Source organism: Platichthys flesus, chromosome 21 (genome assembly GCF_949316205.1).
Source record: "Platichthys flesus chromosome 21, fPlaFle2.1, whole genome shotgun sequence".
NCBI lineage: Eukaryota > Metazoa > Chordata > Actinopteri > Pleuronectiformes > Pleuronectidae > Platichthys > Platichthys flesus.
The window spans coordinates 10628830-10647241 of NC_084965.1; the positions used below are offsets into that span (position 1 = coordinate 10628830).

Genomic DNA, 18412 nt, shown 5'->3' on the forward strand with positions numbered 1-18412 from the left:
ATAATGAAGCGTTAACATAGAAAGCAGTGAGGTGGTTATTCATCAACCTGGTGTCTGCAGCGCACTGGTGCCAATAAGCAACATATTGCAGCACCCTGAATATGTTGCTTTTATATGGTGACCTCACAGTAGTAACACACATTCACAAATGAGTCAGATTGGGTTTTAATGTGACAGTTGCTAATCGTCCTCACTGCAACGAAAACTATTTCCTGATTGTTCTGACTGCTCCCTTATTGGTCATAAAGCTGAAAGTGAATATGAAGTCAGGGACATTGATGTGTTGCTCTTATTGGAATTGTCTTGTAATTACAATAGACATTAGTGAGTCCTCCTCAGGCAGTTCAACACACTTTTTACTATTTGTGTGCTGGACGTTGTGCGCAGAGCTTTTCATTAACAGCCTATGGTGCAGAGTTAAGTTAGAAAACGTTGTGTTCATCCTACCTGGTTTAACTGCAATGAAGACTTGATGTCTTCATTGCAGTGAAACTGAATTTGCTTTATTACTGTTCACATGTGTGGTTTATATATAAGTTTGACTTATTTACTTCACTGCAGTTTATTTTTTCTTACATTGCCTGGCAGAGCAACACAATCTTCAGACCTTAATTTATAAAATGAAGGACCTGCCGGTTATTTCTCGTGTATTCATAACATAGTTTATGTGGCTGGTAGTGTCTCAAAATAGTATTTAAAAATTCTGGCCTTGTGAAGATAATTTAGGTGAGTGTATCCAGATGATATACAGCCTGACACACATACACGAACACACATGCACACACACTTTATCTAAACTTTATCCTTTTCTGTCATCATACTCACACACACTCACTTTATAGTTTGATCAGTGTTCCCTACAGGGAGGCATCAGACAGTGACCTCACCACTGCACTTGCAAAAACATCTGGAATGAACAGGTGGTGCACACACACACACACACATACACACTCACATAGTATTTTAGAAATTAACATTTGACCTGTCATAGTTATTAAAGGGGTGACAGTGCCCCCTTCTGGTTTGTTGAAAAATCAGGCTACTGTACTGCGGAGCAGCAATAAACTATATGGCTCTATGATAGGCCAGTTTCAACATCGTCATAACACTTCTCAAACACAGACACACACACACACACACACACACACACACACTCTCCCTCTCTCTCAAATCCCCTCATTTTAAGATCATGAAGATTAATCATGCAGAAAATGAATCATGCACACTTTCATCTCCTGCCTATTTCCTTCTCTTTCCTGTTCATTTACGTGCCCTCATTTATTGTCGGCTCGTTTCTGAGTTTTTTTCCCCTCTTCGGCCCTTTTTGTGAGTCAAACCTCTCAAGGTTCAAAAACTGCACAAAACAAACAACAAACACACGGAAAGTGCCGCGATACAACTTCACGTCATGCGAAGCCAACAGTTCCTGGCACGCATCGACTGCCTGTGGGATTAGTCCCGTCCAAAGCTGTGAGCAGTCGTGTATCGCAAAGCTGAAATCTATTCAAGCCAAATGAATGGCCTTGAAGCAAATGAGCCATTAGATTAGAAATAGAACACATATTTACCTGCAGAGTGGACTATTTACGGAACAGGGAGTTTTTATTCGTGGAGCGTTGTTTGTTCTGTTTGCACGCGTTTTTCGCAAATGACTCGGGCGACTAACACTTCTCCTCTGCAGCTCCTAAGGTGGTCTCCTTCTCGTTCGATGTGGGGAACGGACCCGTGGAGCTGACGGTGCACTCGGCCGCGCCGCTCAACGACGACCAGTGGCACCGCGTGGTGGCTGAGCGCAACGTGCAGGAGGCGGTCCTTCAGGTGGATCAGACCTATCGGGCGTCCCGGCTTGCTCCCGCTCAGGGGCACACGAGGCTGGAGCTCTTCAGCCAGCTCTACGTGGGTAAGGCACAGACGCACATCTGACACCCTAACCATAACTTCTTTTTAGGTATAGGTGGGACGCTCTCAGAGACAACCGCACCAGGATTCCGTGCTCTGATGGGTGGCAAGCAAACGCCTAAGTAGACATCGTTCGTTGGGATCGTTATAGGATTGATCCTTTCATTAAAAAAGTTTCCATGATATCTGTATTTTCAGCAATGCCGCTCTCTCTGCGATATAGACATCTGCTGTGAGGACATCTGATTGCTTCATAAGTTAAAGATTTTCCAGCCTTTACTGGAAATCGGCGTTCTTCCTTAAGAGGCTTCAGTCTTAGCTGTCTGCTAAGCCACCACAGCCACTGCTAATTAAATTCATGTTAATCCAACACACAGATACAGCCATTCCACACATTTGGAAAAATGACATCCTCAGTAATTCGTCCGTGTAAGTGATCATAGTTTTATTAAAGTCAAAACTGAGGGCACGTGAGTAAAACTAACTTAATTCACTTAAAGAGGTAATTTCTTTGAGACTATAATACTTTAACTCAGCCTTTATATTACTTTGGATTAAGAAACTATTTAAGAACAAATAGAATATAAACCCTTCCTCCCTCTCTCATATACACTTTCTGCTTCAGCTATCGCAGCATTTGTGCCTTCATTTGGCTAAAGAGGTCCAGTTTCTTTCCTCGCGGCTTCACCTTTATGACGGTTTATGCTGAGCTGTCGATAAACCAAACTCTGAGGCCAGAATAGTTTTGGGGATTTTTGCGGATTGAAGGAAAAGTGCTGATGCAGATCGAAAGAAGAAAAACTAAAAAGTTCGGCCCAAAGGAGATTGTTCCAAATTCCAATCAGGCATCCCGGTGTGAGCGCCTCAACCCCCCTGATCTCCGTTTATCGTGTAATTTCATCGTCTCATCACTTTTTACTGATTCGACCGCTGCTGAAACATCCTCACCTTATCATGTCCCAATTTGCCTCTCTGCGTATTTGTTCTTTGATTTAGTGAAATGGAAAAGGGGCGACAGAGGTTTTGTCACCGAGCAACTAGCCCCCGCCGAGCCGGGGAACATAATGGCTTTCCCACACAGCGCCTCGGCCGCCTCTCATCATTCTGCCCGTGTGTATTCTCGGCTTTTTCCTGCAGAAAGGGACGGCAGGGGGAAGGCCCGGGCTTTGTGCGTGGCAACACAGAAAGTGATGGAGGTTGTAGAGATAGCGGAGGTGAATTGTGGCCCCGACAGCACCGGCTCATATCGGATTTCTAATCCCTGGTTAATCCTTATTTGAGCGTCGCTTTGGGAAGTTACAGTGTGGCACACAGGAAGTGACCCAGCCTCTGAAGGGAAGTGGTTTAAATGTGGCCTCTGACACCAGGAAAAGATACCGATATGGGTGTAGTTTGATGGAGAGATTTGGGGAGCGGGAGCAAGAGAGCCCCGCAGGCATCAAGACTTCTCCCGCACGGTGGAGAACGACAACAGGAGGCTTTATTTAGCTCACCTCGGCCTCATATCCTTCTCTGTATCATCTCCTTCTCTCTTCCTCGATCAATATGCTCCTCATCAAGCATTTGATTGCTTTAGTGTTTACTGCACAGTGGCTCATTTGCTCTAATGGCCTCGAGAGTAAATGTTACACCATCAGCCGGCTGTCATTTACTCCACACTGTTAACTTTTAGCTCTCCAATCCACTTCATACATGCACACAACTATAAATCGGAGCCACATCTTACTCATTTAAACCTCACCATCTGCTCTTATGATTCCCCCCCGCTTGATTAATGCTCACTATCACCTTTTTTTATGGTTTTGCATGTTGTTTTTTTCTCTCTCATGGTCGGGTTGTATTTTGTCTTGTTTATTTTTTCTTCTCGTTTCCTCGCCTCTGTCGTCATGGATCGACACCTCTCCCCCTCACTGCATGCACGCGGCCCCTGGTCACAGGGAAACCGGCCACGCTCACCTGCCAAGACAGTAGGTAACATTTAATGAGTTCGATGAAATGTTTCTGTGACGTTTGACAATTCCGATTTTTAACAGCGCAGGCCCAAAAACCACGTGAGGGGACGAGCCCTCACCCACCGAGGTTTTGTTGCATCTAATTCAGTTGCAGCTCCTCACTTATGGTGATTAAAGGTTTGCCAGAATGAATATCCTGCTCATGCTCATTGCTCAGTTTCTCCAATTAATATTGCACAGTAACACAAAGGTGTGTAGATGCAGGTTTATTTCAATACACAAGTACAATTTCCATGCAGGAATCCGGAGCAATCCTATTACAGACCCTCAAGAGATATAATTATCAAAGGAAAGCTGTAAACCAACAGAACCGAGCTGGTAAAGTGGAATTTCTATGATAATATCTCCCCCCCCTGGAAATGCCAGTGGGTCAGGAAGTCTTTTGAAATGACATTTAGAGCATATGAATCAAAACACTCATCTGAAACGAATACAAATGCCATTCTGAAGTGTATCCTCACTAAATGTGAAGTGGGTAAACAAACACTGTTTTTTTACAGTGTTGAATCATACAAAAATGAAAGAAATAGGACAAACCATGATTCTATAAACCCATTTATACACTACTGGTCATTTCTGTGCATGTTTGGATCATAGACTTCAAATTCAGATGGATGACACGTCTCCATTCTCTCCAACCAGCCTCTGATGTCAATCAAGACTTTTCACCCTGTTGTAATATCTAATAAAAACCTACAATATGTAGCTTCGGCCACTAGATGTCTCCTGATTAAAACAATAACAAAAGAACTAGTTTGATGACATCGTAAAGCAGCTTAGGATCATGGCAGTTTTATTCACGTTATGCAGCAAACAGCAATAAATAATCTTGATCCACAACTACTTTAAAAATAATTAAAGCAGCTAACTTGCTGGCAATGATTTCAGGAGTTTCAGCAGAGATAGACAAAGTCACAGGTAAAGTGGATATGACCAAAATTAAAGGCGACCAAAATAAGGCATTTTGTATGTATGTTGTAATTTTCTAGGTTTGAAAAAAAATTGTGAAACAATTTTAATAATCTAAGTACTCAGATCAACAGACATTTTAACAAATAGTTGTTACAAACTTTATGTTTAAAACAAAATTTACATCAGTGTGATAAGAATTACTGACATTCAGGCTTCGACTGAGGAGCAGTCCACGTGCCTTCTATACATTCACCCATTCCCCTGCATGTTTACTCATTATCTCATCATTACTCATGAATGACGAATCCACACAAACACATCCTCACAGGGTAAAAGGTCAGATCGTATGACTTCTCTCTTAATTAGCAATTTGACTGTTGTAAATTGCATGTGTTGGCTTGTGTGCGCTGTGAGTGTCCTTATGAATATAAATGTTTCCTCCTTAGCACATCATTAAAGAGTAAAATACCCTCGAGTCACCAGAGCCTCTATATGTATGCGTTTGTGTGTGTCTCATTGTGTAATTTGCTTTTTATCATTATGTGTGCGCATTACTGCATCCATGTCCGTATTTCTGTGTAGTCTTGTGTTAATGTGTCTCTGTGTGTCTGTGTGTGTGTATATGTGTGTGTGTGTGTCTGCCCTGGCCTCGGTGGGCCTCGGAGCCTGATGTCCATTTAATCAGAGACTGATTTAGACCTGGGTAAACAGGTGGTAGAAACCTCCAGCCAATCAGTGGTACAACACTGATTAATTAACAGGTCGACCGAAAGTCAAATCCTGTGTGGGACCGGAAAGTGGAGAAAGCTGGTGAAAGCGCTGCTGCATCGTGATAATGTGATTCGTGGAGGGAGTGTATGTATTTGTAATCTCCGTGCCTGTGTGTGTGTGTGTGTGTGTGTGTGTGTGTGTGTGTGTGTGTGTGTGTGTGTGTGTGTGTGTGTGTGTGTGTGTGTGTGTGTGTGTGTGTGTGTGTGTGTGTGTGTGTGTGTGTGTGTATGTGTGTGTGTGTGTGTTTGCGTGTGTGAGATTGCTGCTGAGGGAGGAAAACGGTACGAGTGAGAGTTTATGTTCAGGGCTCCATAACATATCCTCCTGAACAGATACTCCTCTGTAATTCCAAAGATGCAATAGAGAGGTTTTAATAACTAAAATGTCCCTCAGCCCTTGTTGATGAGAGCGTGCACGTTGTGTGCGCGTGTCTATTCGCGTGTCTACCCAAGCCCCGGAGCCCTCCCCTGTGGGCGCGCTTGTGTACGTTGGAATCCATACCTGTGGGTGCATGTTTATGAGGGTGTTTATTTCTATAGTCATTTAGGTGCACATTCATCTGCTTAACACCCCTCCACTGTCCAAGTTAATGGGTAGTTAGACTGGAATGGCGCAAGGCCAGAATGACGATGGAGGCACTTTAGAGGAAGGGCTATTGACACCCCAAGGCGAAGCATTAATGCTCCTCCTGACTCATTCAAATCAGGTGCGCCGTGTGTGGTCCGTGTTAAATGTGTGTGTTTGTCTGTGTGTTTACATGCGTCCATGCCTCCATTCGAGGTGGTCATTAAGGCCCAGTGTTCATTAGGGCTGTTCCCCATTAGTGATTTTATTAAATGAGTTGAAGGTTGTTTGAAGAGCGGAGTCACAGCCACAACGATTAACGTGACATCAGTGGCTTCCTCCAGGCGTCAGGATATTAACGCCTCCAAGAGATTAAAACCGAGCGTCTCCTGGGAACGACTCCTGTGACCCGTGATTTCCATTTTGCCCTCCCCTTATTCTGTTATTTTTCAATTTCCCTTAATGCTGCATGTCCTGATTACACCATTGCCACCTCCTCTTCCCCACCCTCCCCCTCGCTCCTCAGGTGCCGCGGGGGGACAGAGGGGTTTCCTGGGATGCATCCGAGCCCTGCGGATGAACGGCATCACGCTGGATCTGGAGGAGAGGGCCAAGGTCACGCCCGGGGTCAAGCCCGGCTGCCAGGGCCACTGCACCAGTTTTGGAATGTACTGCCGGAATGGAGGGAAGTGCGTGGAAAGGTACAACGGCTACCTGTGCGACTGCACCGCCACCGCCTATGACGGCCCCTTCTGCACCAGAGGTAAGAGGCATTCTGGGTAAGATTGTGTCGACCTCTCATTGAGTGGCAAATAGATCTTCTCCTGTTGTCTGCTTTTTTAATGTTAGATGTGTTTCCCTCCTGCCAGCAGAGCAGGAATATGGTTCCCTTGGGTATTTTCCCTGGAGTTTATTTTGTTCTTTTATTCTTGTCTTCAAAACTAACAAAGTACCTCTCCACTTCTTTGGATGACACATCGAGTCATAATCTCGCAGCAAACGCCCTTCAAACAACTTTGTGAAAGTGCGTTATCTTCAGCTCCTAACGCCCGGGTCAACTATCGCCCATGTTACCGCTGGAGTCGTTATATTTCAATGAGCGTCATCGTCTGACAACCCACTGTGGTTCTTTGGGCTGCGCTCTGTGATTGTCCTCACTTCCCATTCAGTTTGGGAGCTGTCTGTGTTGAAAGTGTTTGGGCTTATGATAAGAGGCATCGATTGAGAGTGATATTGTGCTTACCCACCGATTCTCCGCCGGCTTCAGAGGGCCTCGGCTGAATGCTAATGCTGCGCAGATGCAGAGCTGAGACATCAGAAACTAAAAAACATGTGAGAATAAAATGCAAGTCACACAAAGAGCTGCGGGTTTTTTGGAGTGCAGAGATGATAAATGTCTGACTCCTGCTCCTTCACGGTTCCACAGTGCTAAAGCATCATATTTGTTTCTTGGAGATTCATGAGATACACTGTTGAAGTTCTACTTACCAAACAAGTTTTTGTTAAAACGCTCAGGGGAGAAGAGCAGCGGTGCTGTCAGAGGCTCCCAACCCCCGACACGTGAATTAATTTGTTTCCTAAAGCCGAAAAGTGTTTTTCCTCCTGTGCTCTCTTGGCGAAGGGGCGGGGGGACGAGGTGACAGAAAAGCTGAGTGTGTGTGTGTGTGTGTGTGTGTGTGCGTGTTATGCTAATGTCAGACATGAAAAGACCTCATCTGACTTCTGTCACAACCAATCAGGCATTTAAGGATTTAGAGAATAAAGATTACTGTCTGTGTGATGTTTGTGTGTTTTAATGTGTGCGTGTGTGTCAGGGAAAGAGAGAGTGACAAAGTGAGAGAGGACACCCTTGTGTTTGTTAGTTTTTTGCATAGCATCCGACATTCCTCTTCTCTCTCTTTTCCCTTTTCACTCATCTCTTCCAGATCTCATCTTGTTTTTTCCTCCTTTCTCTCCTCCTTGTGTCCCTCACTCTTCTTTTTTTATTTCCTTTGTCATATCATGTCTATCTCTTCTCCCTCCTTCATCTTCTTCCCTCTCTCTGCTGCCTTTTTGAAATCTTCCATTATTTTGTCATTACCACTTGTCGCTTCTCCTCTTCTGCCGATTTCCTTCATCTCCTTCACACATCCCTCCGCTCTTTTTCCCCCCATCCATCGCTGAATCTACTTTTCCTGCAAGTTTTTCTACTTGTCTTTACTTCTAGCAATTTTTTCCCCCATTTACATCTTCGCTTCTCTGCCCTTCTAACTCTTTTCCATATAAATGTTCTACCTCTTTTCCCACTTGCCTGTGTTTAGCTCTCTCTCCATCTTTCTCTCACTCTGATCTCCCCCCTCTCTCCCCCGTTCTCCCAGTGAGTGAAAAATGCATGAAACCAGCCATAATTGCATAGTGCATTTCCATTGTATCCATATTTACACACTGCTCAGGGGACCCTGCAGTATTATTATTATACACTCTCATTCTTCGGCTTTTCTGCCTTCGAGGGCTACACGGAGCCACTGTGCGTGTACACACACCGTACACGGACACACAAACTCACAACAATGCACACACACCTTCGACCTGTAGAGGTTTGCATGCTTGGCCACATTCCCTCCCCAAAACTTCTTCACACGCTGACATAAAACACACACAAACATAAAGAGCCTCTGCCCTGGGGCAGAGTTTTCTCATTCTCTCTCATGCTTCCAGACAAGTGGGGGGGCTGGCTCTGGGCAGCTGGTCGGAGTCTCTCTTTCTTTTTTATCATCAGGACAGAGGAGGCTGGGGCCCCAAATAATCTAGAGTTTGCAGGAAGATACAATTTAAAATGTTTGGCTTTTGAAGTTGAGAGGATGTGAGATCAAGGCCTGTTCCGCAAGTTCTTCAAGTCAAACTTATTCCAGTTCTAATGACAGAGTTTAGTAGAGATTCAGGAGCCGCTCAATTTAAACGGGGTCCAGATCCAGGTTTTACAAATGGATTCACCTTTAAATTGCATATCATTATCAACTCGAAAATGATAATTCTTCTCAAACGTAGTTATTTGACCCAGACTCTAAATAAAGATGGACGACACATGGCCACGTCCTCCCACTATCCAGTAATGAAATCTATACATATTAAATAAATGTTGATGCAACCCTTGATTTTTTTGTTTGTTCCATTTGCCATCCACCAGCATGCAGGGACAAGATTTATGACCTTTACCACACCCAGCCAGCAGGGGGCGATCCAAACGCTTTGACATCCCTTTTAGGGAGCTTTCATTTCGTCCATCTTTACAAAGACAATAGAATAATGTTGATTACATAAAGATACCTGACACTGCTTGATTTCATGTATGATTACAACCGTGATGTAAACGTGGAAGTATTCAAATTAAAATGCATTTCACCTCCTAACATTAGCTATGTTATTGTGATCAGATATTTGTTTTCTATGCAATCACATTTGTTTTGAAACTTTTCTACTCTCCAATCCCGCATTTCTTCCTGCATGAACTCTCCCATAGCCTACGTCTGATTTCTTAACAAAGACAAAGCTGCCAAGAGCCACAAAAATGACACAGGCCCACTTTAGTGACAATCACTCAAATTATGTTGAACACTTCAAGGTTGCCAAAACAACTTTGTCTCCCTCTTAACACACAAATAGGTTAGAAGAGTATAAAATAAATGTGTTTTACAAGGTCTATTTCTACGTGCATCGATTTTTATTCCAGCTTGCTTTTGTGACTTTTATGTGTGTCTGTAAATCACTGAAAATATGAATAATTCACAGCCTTAAAAAGTTATTTCAAATGGTTGAGTGTGTGAAAGCTTCACATCAGCACTACATGATAGCCTATAAATGAAATTATGTTACGATGAATAAAACATGCTCAGCGGAAATGAGCAATAAAAACCATAGTAGTGCGTGGAGCTGTGCGGAAGGGGGCCGGTTCTGTTTTGCGTATTTCAAAGCACTCGTTGTGTATTCATATGCCATTTGTGTAGACGATTTAAGAAATTTAATCAAGCGTCTGCTGGAATTTAAGTCTGATTCTGTTTATACTCTGCAGCACGAATCCCCGGAGAGTCGAGCCACGTCAGGAAACAAAGAATCCAGCGATTTGAGAACTTGACAAGCTGTCCGCCTGGTTAACACAGAACAATAGATAACGTGCGGCTCTACCGGGACTTCCTAACTCGACGCCACATCAGTGCACGGCAGAGCGTAGGACAAAATTGTGGTGCAGCTGAATGGAGGCCAGGACTCGCCTCTGCACCCAACAGCAGTCAGAGAACTTTCCCATTTTCTAGTAATAAGCCTTCCATTAGATTTAAGTAACGTAGCTTGAAGTATTTATGGTACTGTGTCCGCTGGGAGTGGATGGGTGAAGTGAGGCTTTGAAATAAAATGCACAAATTTGTTCATTTAGTATTCTACACTTGTACGAGGTGTAGTTAGACATTTTCCCTGCTGCCACAGAGGCAAGGGAAACACGTCAAGGCATATTCCGTGGCATTTACCACACGCACACGCACACACTCACACCCAATCCGCCGTCCTCTGTAATTTCACGCACATTGTGTCTTTTATCTGAATGCACACACACACACACGCACACACACACACAGGAGCATAACAGAAGTATAGAAAAATAAGGTCGCCTCTTCTCAACACTTGATTACGAGAATCAATAACCCTCCTGGAATGGCTGGAATATTCCATTAGCTTTGATAACGTGCTGGTTAACATAGTATTGTTTGGTTTCAGATCCTCGAGCGCTGCAGTTTTTTTCTTTCATTCACCATTTGATGAATTTCAAGCGCAGCAGTTTAACGCCCACTTTACTGCAACCCCTGAACACGGCCATCTTTGTGTCACTTGTGTGTGCTGTGGCCTTTTGAAATGAAAGTGTATTTCCTTCTGTCTTTCTTTCTTGTGGAATTTCGAAATATCGAAAACATTGATTTAGAATGGTAATGGGCTTTATTTATGTGTATTTTTTCTAGTCTTGGTGACCTTTACTATACTGTGATGCCATGCGCACCCACATTCACTGTCGGCACAGGCAGTGCCTTGCCCAAAAACACTTCGGCCGACGGAATGGAGGAGACTTTTTTTTTGTCTAACCTCTCCTGTTTTCTCATTCAGATGTCGGGGGTTTCTTTGACGCTGGAACACTGATCAAGTACAACTTCTTGCCCGAAGCGGTTGCGGGCGCCAGTCGGGACGCAAGGATCCGGACGCACCAGCTGACGCCACACGAGGTGAATCTGACAAAGGAGGAAATTGCTTTTAGTTTCAGCACATCCAGTGCTCCCGCCATTCTGATGTATGTCAGCTCCAAGACGCAGGACTCGCTGGCTGTGGTGTTGCGGCACAACGGTAAGACACACACACACACACACACACACACACACACACTCGTACACATGCTGTTTGTGGTTGATTGCATGTGAGCAGTCTGCACGGAGTAAGGCTTGTTAGTGCAGCAAAGCACATATTTAAAGGCTGTGCTTGCAGAACGGTTTGGACAGTTGTAGACTCCCCCAAATTCCCTCTCAGCTCTCGGCCTCCCACTGTGCGGCTGACGGGCAGAAAAGTGCTTTGATAAAACAGCAGTAATGAAAATTTGACAGTGCCATCTAGCGTCTGAGCGATTGACGTGCACAATCACCAAACTAAAACGACAAAATACTCACACTGCTCCGGGCTGCTGCTGCTGGAAACCCTCGGCCCTGCCGCTCACGCAGCGCCCTGAGACAGTAAATATATAATCCCCTGTCAAGCTGCGGGTCGTCTGAATCATTCAGGGCTTCCTCCACTCTCCATCCCCTCTTCCTGCTCCATCACTTCAAAAAGAAAACTTTATTTTGGGCCTCTGCTATTCAACTAAAATAAATACAGAAATATCTTTTGTGTCACAAAGTAGTGATATATGTGCTATAACTTGTGGTGTTTTCACAGCCACAGCTTGAGAAATATCTACGAAATGCATTTTTATTAATTCAGGTGTTTATTGATAAGGGCTCATGCTTAAATCATTCGAGGGGAGTAGAGAGGGAGCTGTGTGCAGAGATGTGAGCTTTCCTGAAACCAGAGCCAACCATGTGTTGCCTGTCTTCAGGTTCAATGCAGGTGCGGTACAACCTTGGCGGCCTGCAGGAGCCATTCACTATTGATGTGGACCAGCGGAACCTGGCCAATGGACAGCCTCATAGCATAAACATGTCCCGTGTCAACAGAAGCATCACCATCCAGGTACAGAGCCCACACACACACACACACACACACACACACACACACAACAGAGCACTCTGCAACACATATTTCAATTTCAAAATCCTACTTACAACCACGGAGTGCAGGGGATTGCCATCCAGCTCCATCGCCGATTGTGCGCCATAAGTCAGACGGGAGTGCAATGCCCTGTTCTGTCTTCTGCTGTGATGAAGCGGCTTGTCCTCTGCCCCTGTTAATCCACTTCCAGTAGACAGCCTAAGTATAGCAACAGAGAGAGAATGCATCGATCTGTGTGTGTGTTTGTGTGAGTGCGCGTGGTGCGTGCAGGTATTAAAGTGTATGCGACACAGAGCGAGAGTGTGCATGTTTGTGCATGCATAATTGTGTGTTTGATTTTTGTGCGGCTCCACAGCCCAGTGGGGATCAATACAGCCAAACCCCAGCCAGTAGCTGTCGAGGATGGAGCGAGAAATCAGCTCAACTATTAAACACTTTGTTCTGGGATGAAATGCGCAGGTTTGGCTGCAGGCTGTAATTTAAGGTGGACCATAAGTGGATGGTCGAGCCACCAATAAAACCAAGGTGTTGGTTGCATCCAGGTCGGAATAGATCTGTTTTTTGCACATGCAGTTTGTGGTTTGCTGAGGAATGTATGTAACAGTTTGTATATGCATGACCTCCTGCAGGCGTGGTAGTTTGACTGCCGTGCTCATGTAGTGTGCATTATCACTGCACCCGTTACATAGATGTAACACGAGCCATATAGTGTATCCACAGAGTAAATCACCTCCCCTGTGGAAAACTGCTGCTTCTTCATTTTTTATCAATTTTTATTAACATTACAAATATGGTAATCAGCTATTTGATTACAGTCTGCACTGGATTGTAACACGTACTCTGACACAACCTAATTTCCCTGCAGACATCAGTGACATTTTTTCTATTCTGCCGCATCAGCTGATTCCTGATTTACATCCCACCATGAAACTAATGCCTACAATGATTTGGCCCAGGTCTGCATCACCTTTTATTTTGAAAAGTGCTGCAGAGAAAACAAGACCGCTTGAAACAAATGAGTCTAATAACTGATATTTGACATCATGTGAATTATTTCATGATTATAGTACAGAGTACACAATTATGGTTAAACTGAAAAATATTAAGCAACCAAATGTATTTGTCACAAGGGTCAGTTATGAATATTATAAATAAATAATGCAAAATGTATGATAATTTGAAGTTTAGATTGATCAACCAATCACTGTATTTCCATATCAGAGCAAATATAAACATGGAAATGAATATTGTAAATACTATGGAACACAGTTTGTTTGCTATAGATGTTTAAATGCATTTCCATATGGACCGCAAGGAAATAAATAAAATATGCAAAAAACAACATTAAAACTTTATTCAATGTGTAATTGATGTAGTAGTTTAAATATTAATGCCATGAGAACGAGAGGCTCACTCAGATCTTTAGTTTTTCCTGCAGCATTATTCCCAACGACAGTAGAGTATATGCAGTGTGATGATGGGATATTTTATTAGTTGTGTGCTTTGTCATTCTGGCAGCAGTGATGTCACCTTCTCTGGTGATAATTACAGCTGTATCACAGCCTCTAAACTGTAACTGTCATTAAGGTGAAATAAAGTGTGAGTCAGTATAAATCATCGGGCCTGCAAATCATCACCACAGCTCCTCTTCCACATAAGTCTCCAACCACCTCTCTCTCTCTCTCTCTCTCTCTCTCTCTCTCTCTCTCTCTCTCTCTCTCGTTAAGTGCACACAGAGCGATGACCTCGCTCATACACACTGGAATCTCATTACGCGCGCTCGCACACACTACAGTGAAAGATTTTGACAGCGAGAAAATGAAACTGAAACATCCAATGGAAATCGTCCTCATTCCCCGAGCACATCAGGCCCTGCAGCCGCTGATCTCTCCGCTGGGAGCGCTTCCACATGACACATCCCTTCTTCACCGGCGCAGGAAGTGATTGGAGCAACTGTGAGATTCTTTGCTCATCAGTCACGTGCACACACACTCACACACACACACACACACACACAAACATTTGATTGCAGCTTAGTTGTGCCTAGATTGACGATATTGATGATCAGCCCCGTGTCCCGTGTGTGACTGAACTGTTAACTATCAAATGCATATCCTCACTTTACCACTCCCCATGAGCCCCGGCTGCTTTCTAAACAACAACACTTCGACTGTCAGGCGCTAAATGAAACACACAACACTTTGTCCGGAGGATGTCCGCAGAATTGGGTCTGTACCTTTTCGGGAGTTCGCTTTTCACACATGATGTTGACAACAACACAGGAATCTCCGGAGCGTTCAGGTGAGGTGTGGTGCAGCAGGCAGGGGCAGGATGTGACGTTGGGAGATCACATGTTTTTGTTTACAGCCCATCGATACCGCCGTCGTCGGCTCTTATCACCAAAGAACTGATTGTTCATGCGGAGATATTTGATCCATTTATGTTTTTTCATTGTTGTGTCTGTTGCGTGTTACAAACGTCATCGACAGACCCACTCGCTCATCACCTGCTGTGTTCTCACATCAGCTCCTTCAGACATTCTCCAGACTTGTTACTTGGGGACCGGGCACAGAACGTCCAGAAGCTCACACTTGGACAGTTCAGTGCATGTCTGAAAGCCGCTTTAGTTTTAAAAGATTTAAGAGGAACCCCGGTGAGCATGATGTAGTCATTTAGATTTAAGGGGAAAAAATGCAATTCAGTAATGGATCTATGAGGGAGAAAATGGCAGAGGTTTATGGATAGGGCATGAAAAGTAGAGCCGGAAGGTGTGTTAAGAAGATAACTTTGAAGAATAAAACTTTTTTCTGGTGACTTGCCGCCCCTGGGCTCTTTTCCAGGTACACACATTGACTTTATATCCTCACATAAACAGATGAGGACATGCATAGCACGAGATACACATGCACAAGTAAGATCTTATCAGGTCAACTCATGACGGACGCTTCGTACATACCACACTGCGAAATCAACATTATTCAAAAGAATCTGTTCTATCTACCTGCCCACCTTCTCCATACCTCCCACCATCTAACTCCTCACACAGCCCTGAGGGATCCTAGTTACAGTTTATGTATTTTAAGCCAGAAACCGTGACTGTACTCACACTCGCACTGATGAGATGTGAGGAGCAGGACAAATTCTGCTTGGGACGACAAAAAGAGGAGCATTGAGGAGGACAAGGCGGTATAGGTGGTCTCAACAGAGGCAAAAAAAAGAGTTATTGGCATATTTAGCTGAAAGATGTGGAAGTCAGAGAAACTGCATCTTTCAGTTTAATGTTTTTAGATTCATGGTCTGCAACGTTTTCTGTTTTAGATTATCGTATATTTGATGCAGCCGAGAGGTCGATGATGTTGTAGAAGTTGTTGATGATGAAGGAAGGATTCCGAGGACTCAGTAGTTTCAGTGTAACAAAGTTTATTACAAGAAATTACAGGTCGGGACGGGCTTCTAGATACCCGGAGACACACAGCCAATAATGAAATCTGATGTGCTGGGGTCTTACACACAGTTATATAGGGACGTTGGTTCCACCCATGACTTCAGGTAAAACACATCCCACATGTGATTCCTGACTAAATAAGGGCACGTTTTTGTGTCCGAACATGAAGACACACTGGTCAAGAACATTCCTTCTGAACCCATCCATTAGCTGGTCAGAGATGATTCCCTAGGTCAAAGGTCGTCCCCAAAAAGGTAAAGAGTAAATAAGACAAACATCTGGTGGACTCTCTGAGAATGTCGGAGTGTCCAGAGGGCAAGCACCATAAGTATAAGCCTATCATTATGTTTTAAGCATATGTCAACATGTTTTACTCTAATGAATACACGACAAGATCACGGTAAAGGACTTTCCTAAAGTTCTATCTGTAGACCACCTACCCAATTCCAGAAGAAGGGCAAAGGTAGCCCGCTGATCTAGCACCTTAATAACCACATATTTCCCATCTGAGTTGGTGGAGATCAAAAACAGAGCTTGAAGGAGAGTAAACATTGAACCTAAATTCATCTGGTGGACACATCACTCCAAGTTTCTCTTTACCTGCTGGATGAATAAATTCAATAGGTCTGTCACTGATGCTCAAGATTCACCGTGACGGCATTTACCGAGTCAGAGAAGATGTGCAGAACTTTAATCTGGATCATTGCATTGAGAACGAAAGCCTGAGATGCCATTTTGTTCATAGCCTGCCATCTGCGTTTGAAATTGAACCTGTCCATTATAACTATTTTTGCTGACCTGCTCATTACAGCTGCTTTCGTCCACAAGCGAGAGCCGGAGATACAGTACGAGTCAGAAGCAATAAAAGTCTGTCGTGCTGGTGGGCCCGCCAGTGGATCAAATTCAATTTCCAGTGAGGAGGAGAGAGTCGAGTGTTTACCTGAGGCTGCAGAGGTCTCGCCTCTCACCGCTATCGGGCGGCAAATCTTAAAGGCAATTTAGACAAGCGACTATTTAGTTTAAAGACAGGCCGGAGAACAAGTGAGGAGAAAAGCAGGCGTGAGGGAAATTGGAATCTGAGAGAGAAGGGCGAGCGGGAGGGAGGTGGAGAACAAAATACAACAACTGAATGAGTCAGAGAGATGGGGGGGGGGGGGGGGGCTGAGAGATGAAAAAGGAGATCCACACGATATGATAACAAGGGTTACTTGGATGCATTAAACGCCTTTTTAAACCCCACACTGACTTAGACAATTGGTATTTGCATGAGCACACAAATACCGGCAGCAAGTGTTTGTTTTTTAAAGCTCGACAGGTGAGCTCACTATCAAAGACGCATGAAGGGGAAATCAGTTCCCATCTCTCTATCTCTCTATCTCTATCTCTGACGCTTTCTCTCAACCTGCTCACACACTGTGAGGTTTCACAGATGAAAGTGAGAAGTCGCTTCAGGCTTTGACATGTCTCTGCATCTCCTCTCCTCTCCTCCTGTCTTTCGTTTCTCTTTACTCTTCACTGCTCTCCCTCGCTTCTGGTCTCCTGTCCTCCTCACCTCCTCTCCTCTCGTCCCCTCCTTGCTCTCTTTCGTCTCCTCTCCGCTCATTACTTTCCTCCTCTCCTCTCCTCTCCTCTTGCTCTTACTCTTATCTACTTGCCTCTCTTTTCTCCTTATTCCTCTCCTCTTCCTCTCCTCTACATCTCCTGTCCTCCTCTCTTCTCTCCTTCCCCTCCTCTTCCTCTCATATCCTGTCCTTTCATCCTCTCCTTTCTCACTCTCCCTCTTCAACCTCCTCTTCCTCTTCCTCTTCCTCTCCCTCTCCGTCTCCTCTACCTCTCCTCTCACGCTACCTCTTCCACTTCCTCTCCTCCTATCTCATCTCATCTTCCTCCTCTTCCTACTCATCCTCTCATCCTCTCCTCCACCTCCTGGGGTTGGTGTTAGTGGTATAAATGGCTGGCTGATGGAATATTGAACTCTTCATTTAAGTGATCACTGGAAATTAAGCTCACTTTTCTTTTGCTCCGCCTCCTCCAGATTTCATTAACGAAAGTCGCCACTGAAGTAACAAATGTCTTTGTGTACTGTAAATGAGTTTGAATATATACAGCACATTGGCTAAATTAGATTCCTTCTGAGCACATAGTTAGGGAAATAGATTTTGCCGATTGTTAATTTTCTCTTTGTCTAACCCTGATTACTTTGCTCTCCTCAGCAGTATGTAACCTGAGAGGGGAGCAACAGAGCTTCCTGGAGAAAATCGTCTCGTCTAAATGGTTCAGTGCAAAGGGACAGAATGCCAGTAATTGCAGTTGTAATTGACAAAGTTTGGTAAAAATGAGGTTTCCTTCCCGGCTGTCTTCCTCTGTGGACCTTTTTGCGAGGTTCCGGGACTCCGGCTGCCCTCCGCGGCGGTGAAGCCAATTTGTTTTCTCAGATAAAAGTAAATAAGCTGAGCACAATTTAATTGTGCTCCATTATCCCGCCCGGCAGTCACTGTGGAAAACAAAACCCACACAATGCTCCGCTGAGACC

At 44.3% G+C, this 18412-nt stretch overlaps 1 protein-coding gene across 1 annotated transcript in view; it reads left to right on the forward strand.

Annotated features, from left to right (window-relative positions):
- cntnap2a (contactin associated protein 2a) overlaps positions 1 to 18412 on the forward strand; it is a 305794-nt gene that overhangs the window by 271670 nt on the left and 15712 nt on the right. The window contains exons 19-22 of the mRNA XM_062379226.1: positions 1682 to 1900; positions 6685 to 6921; positions 11286 to 11519; positions 12262 to 12395. Of these exons, the coding sequence (XP_062235210.1) occupies positions 1682 to 1900; positions 6685 to 6921; positions 11286 to 11519; positions 12262 to 12395 (824 nt within the window). The remainder of the gene's footprint in view (positions 1 to 1681; positions 1901 to 6684; positions 6922 to 11285; positions 11520 to 12261; positions 12396 to 18412) is intronic.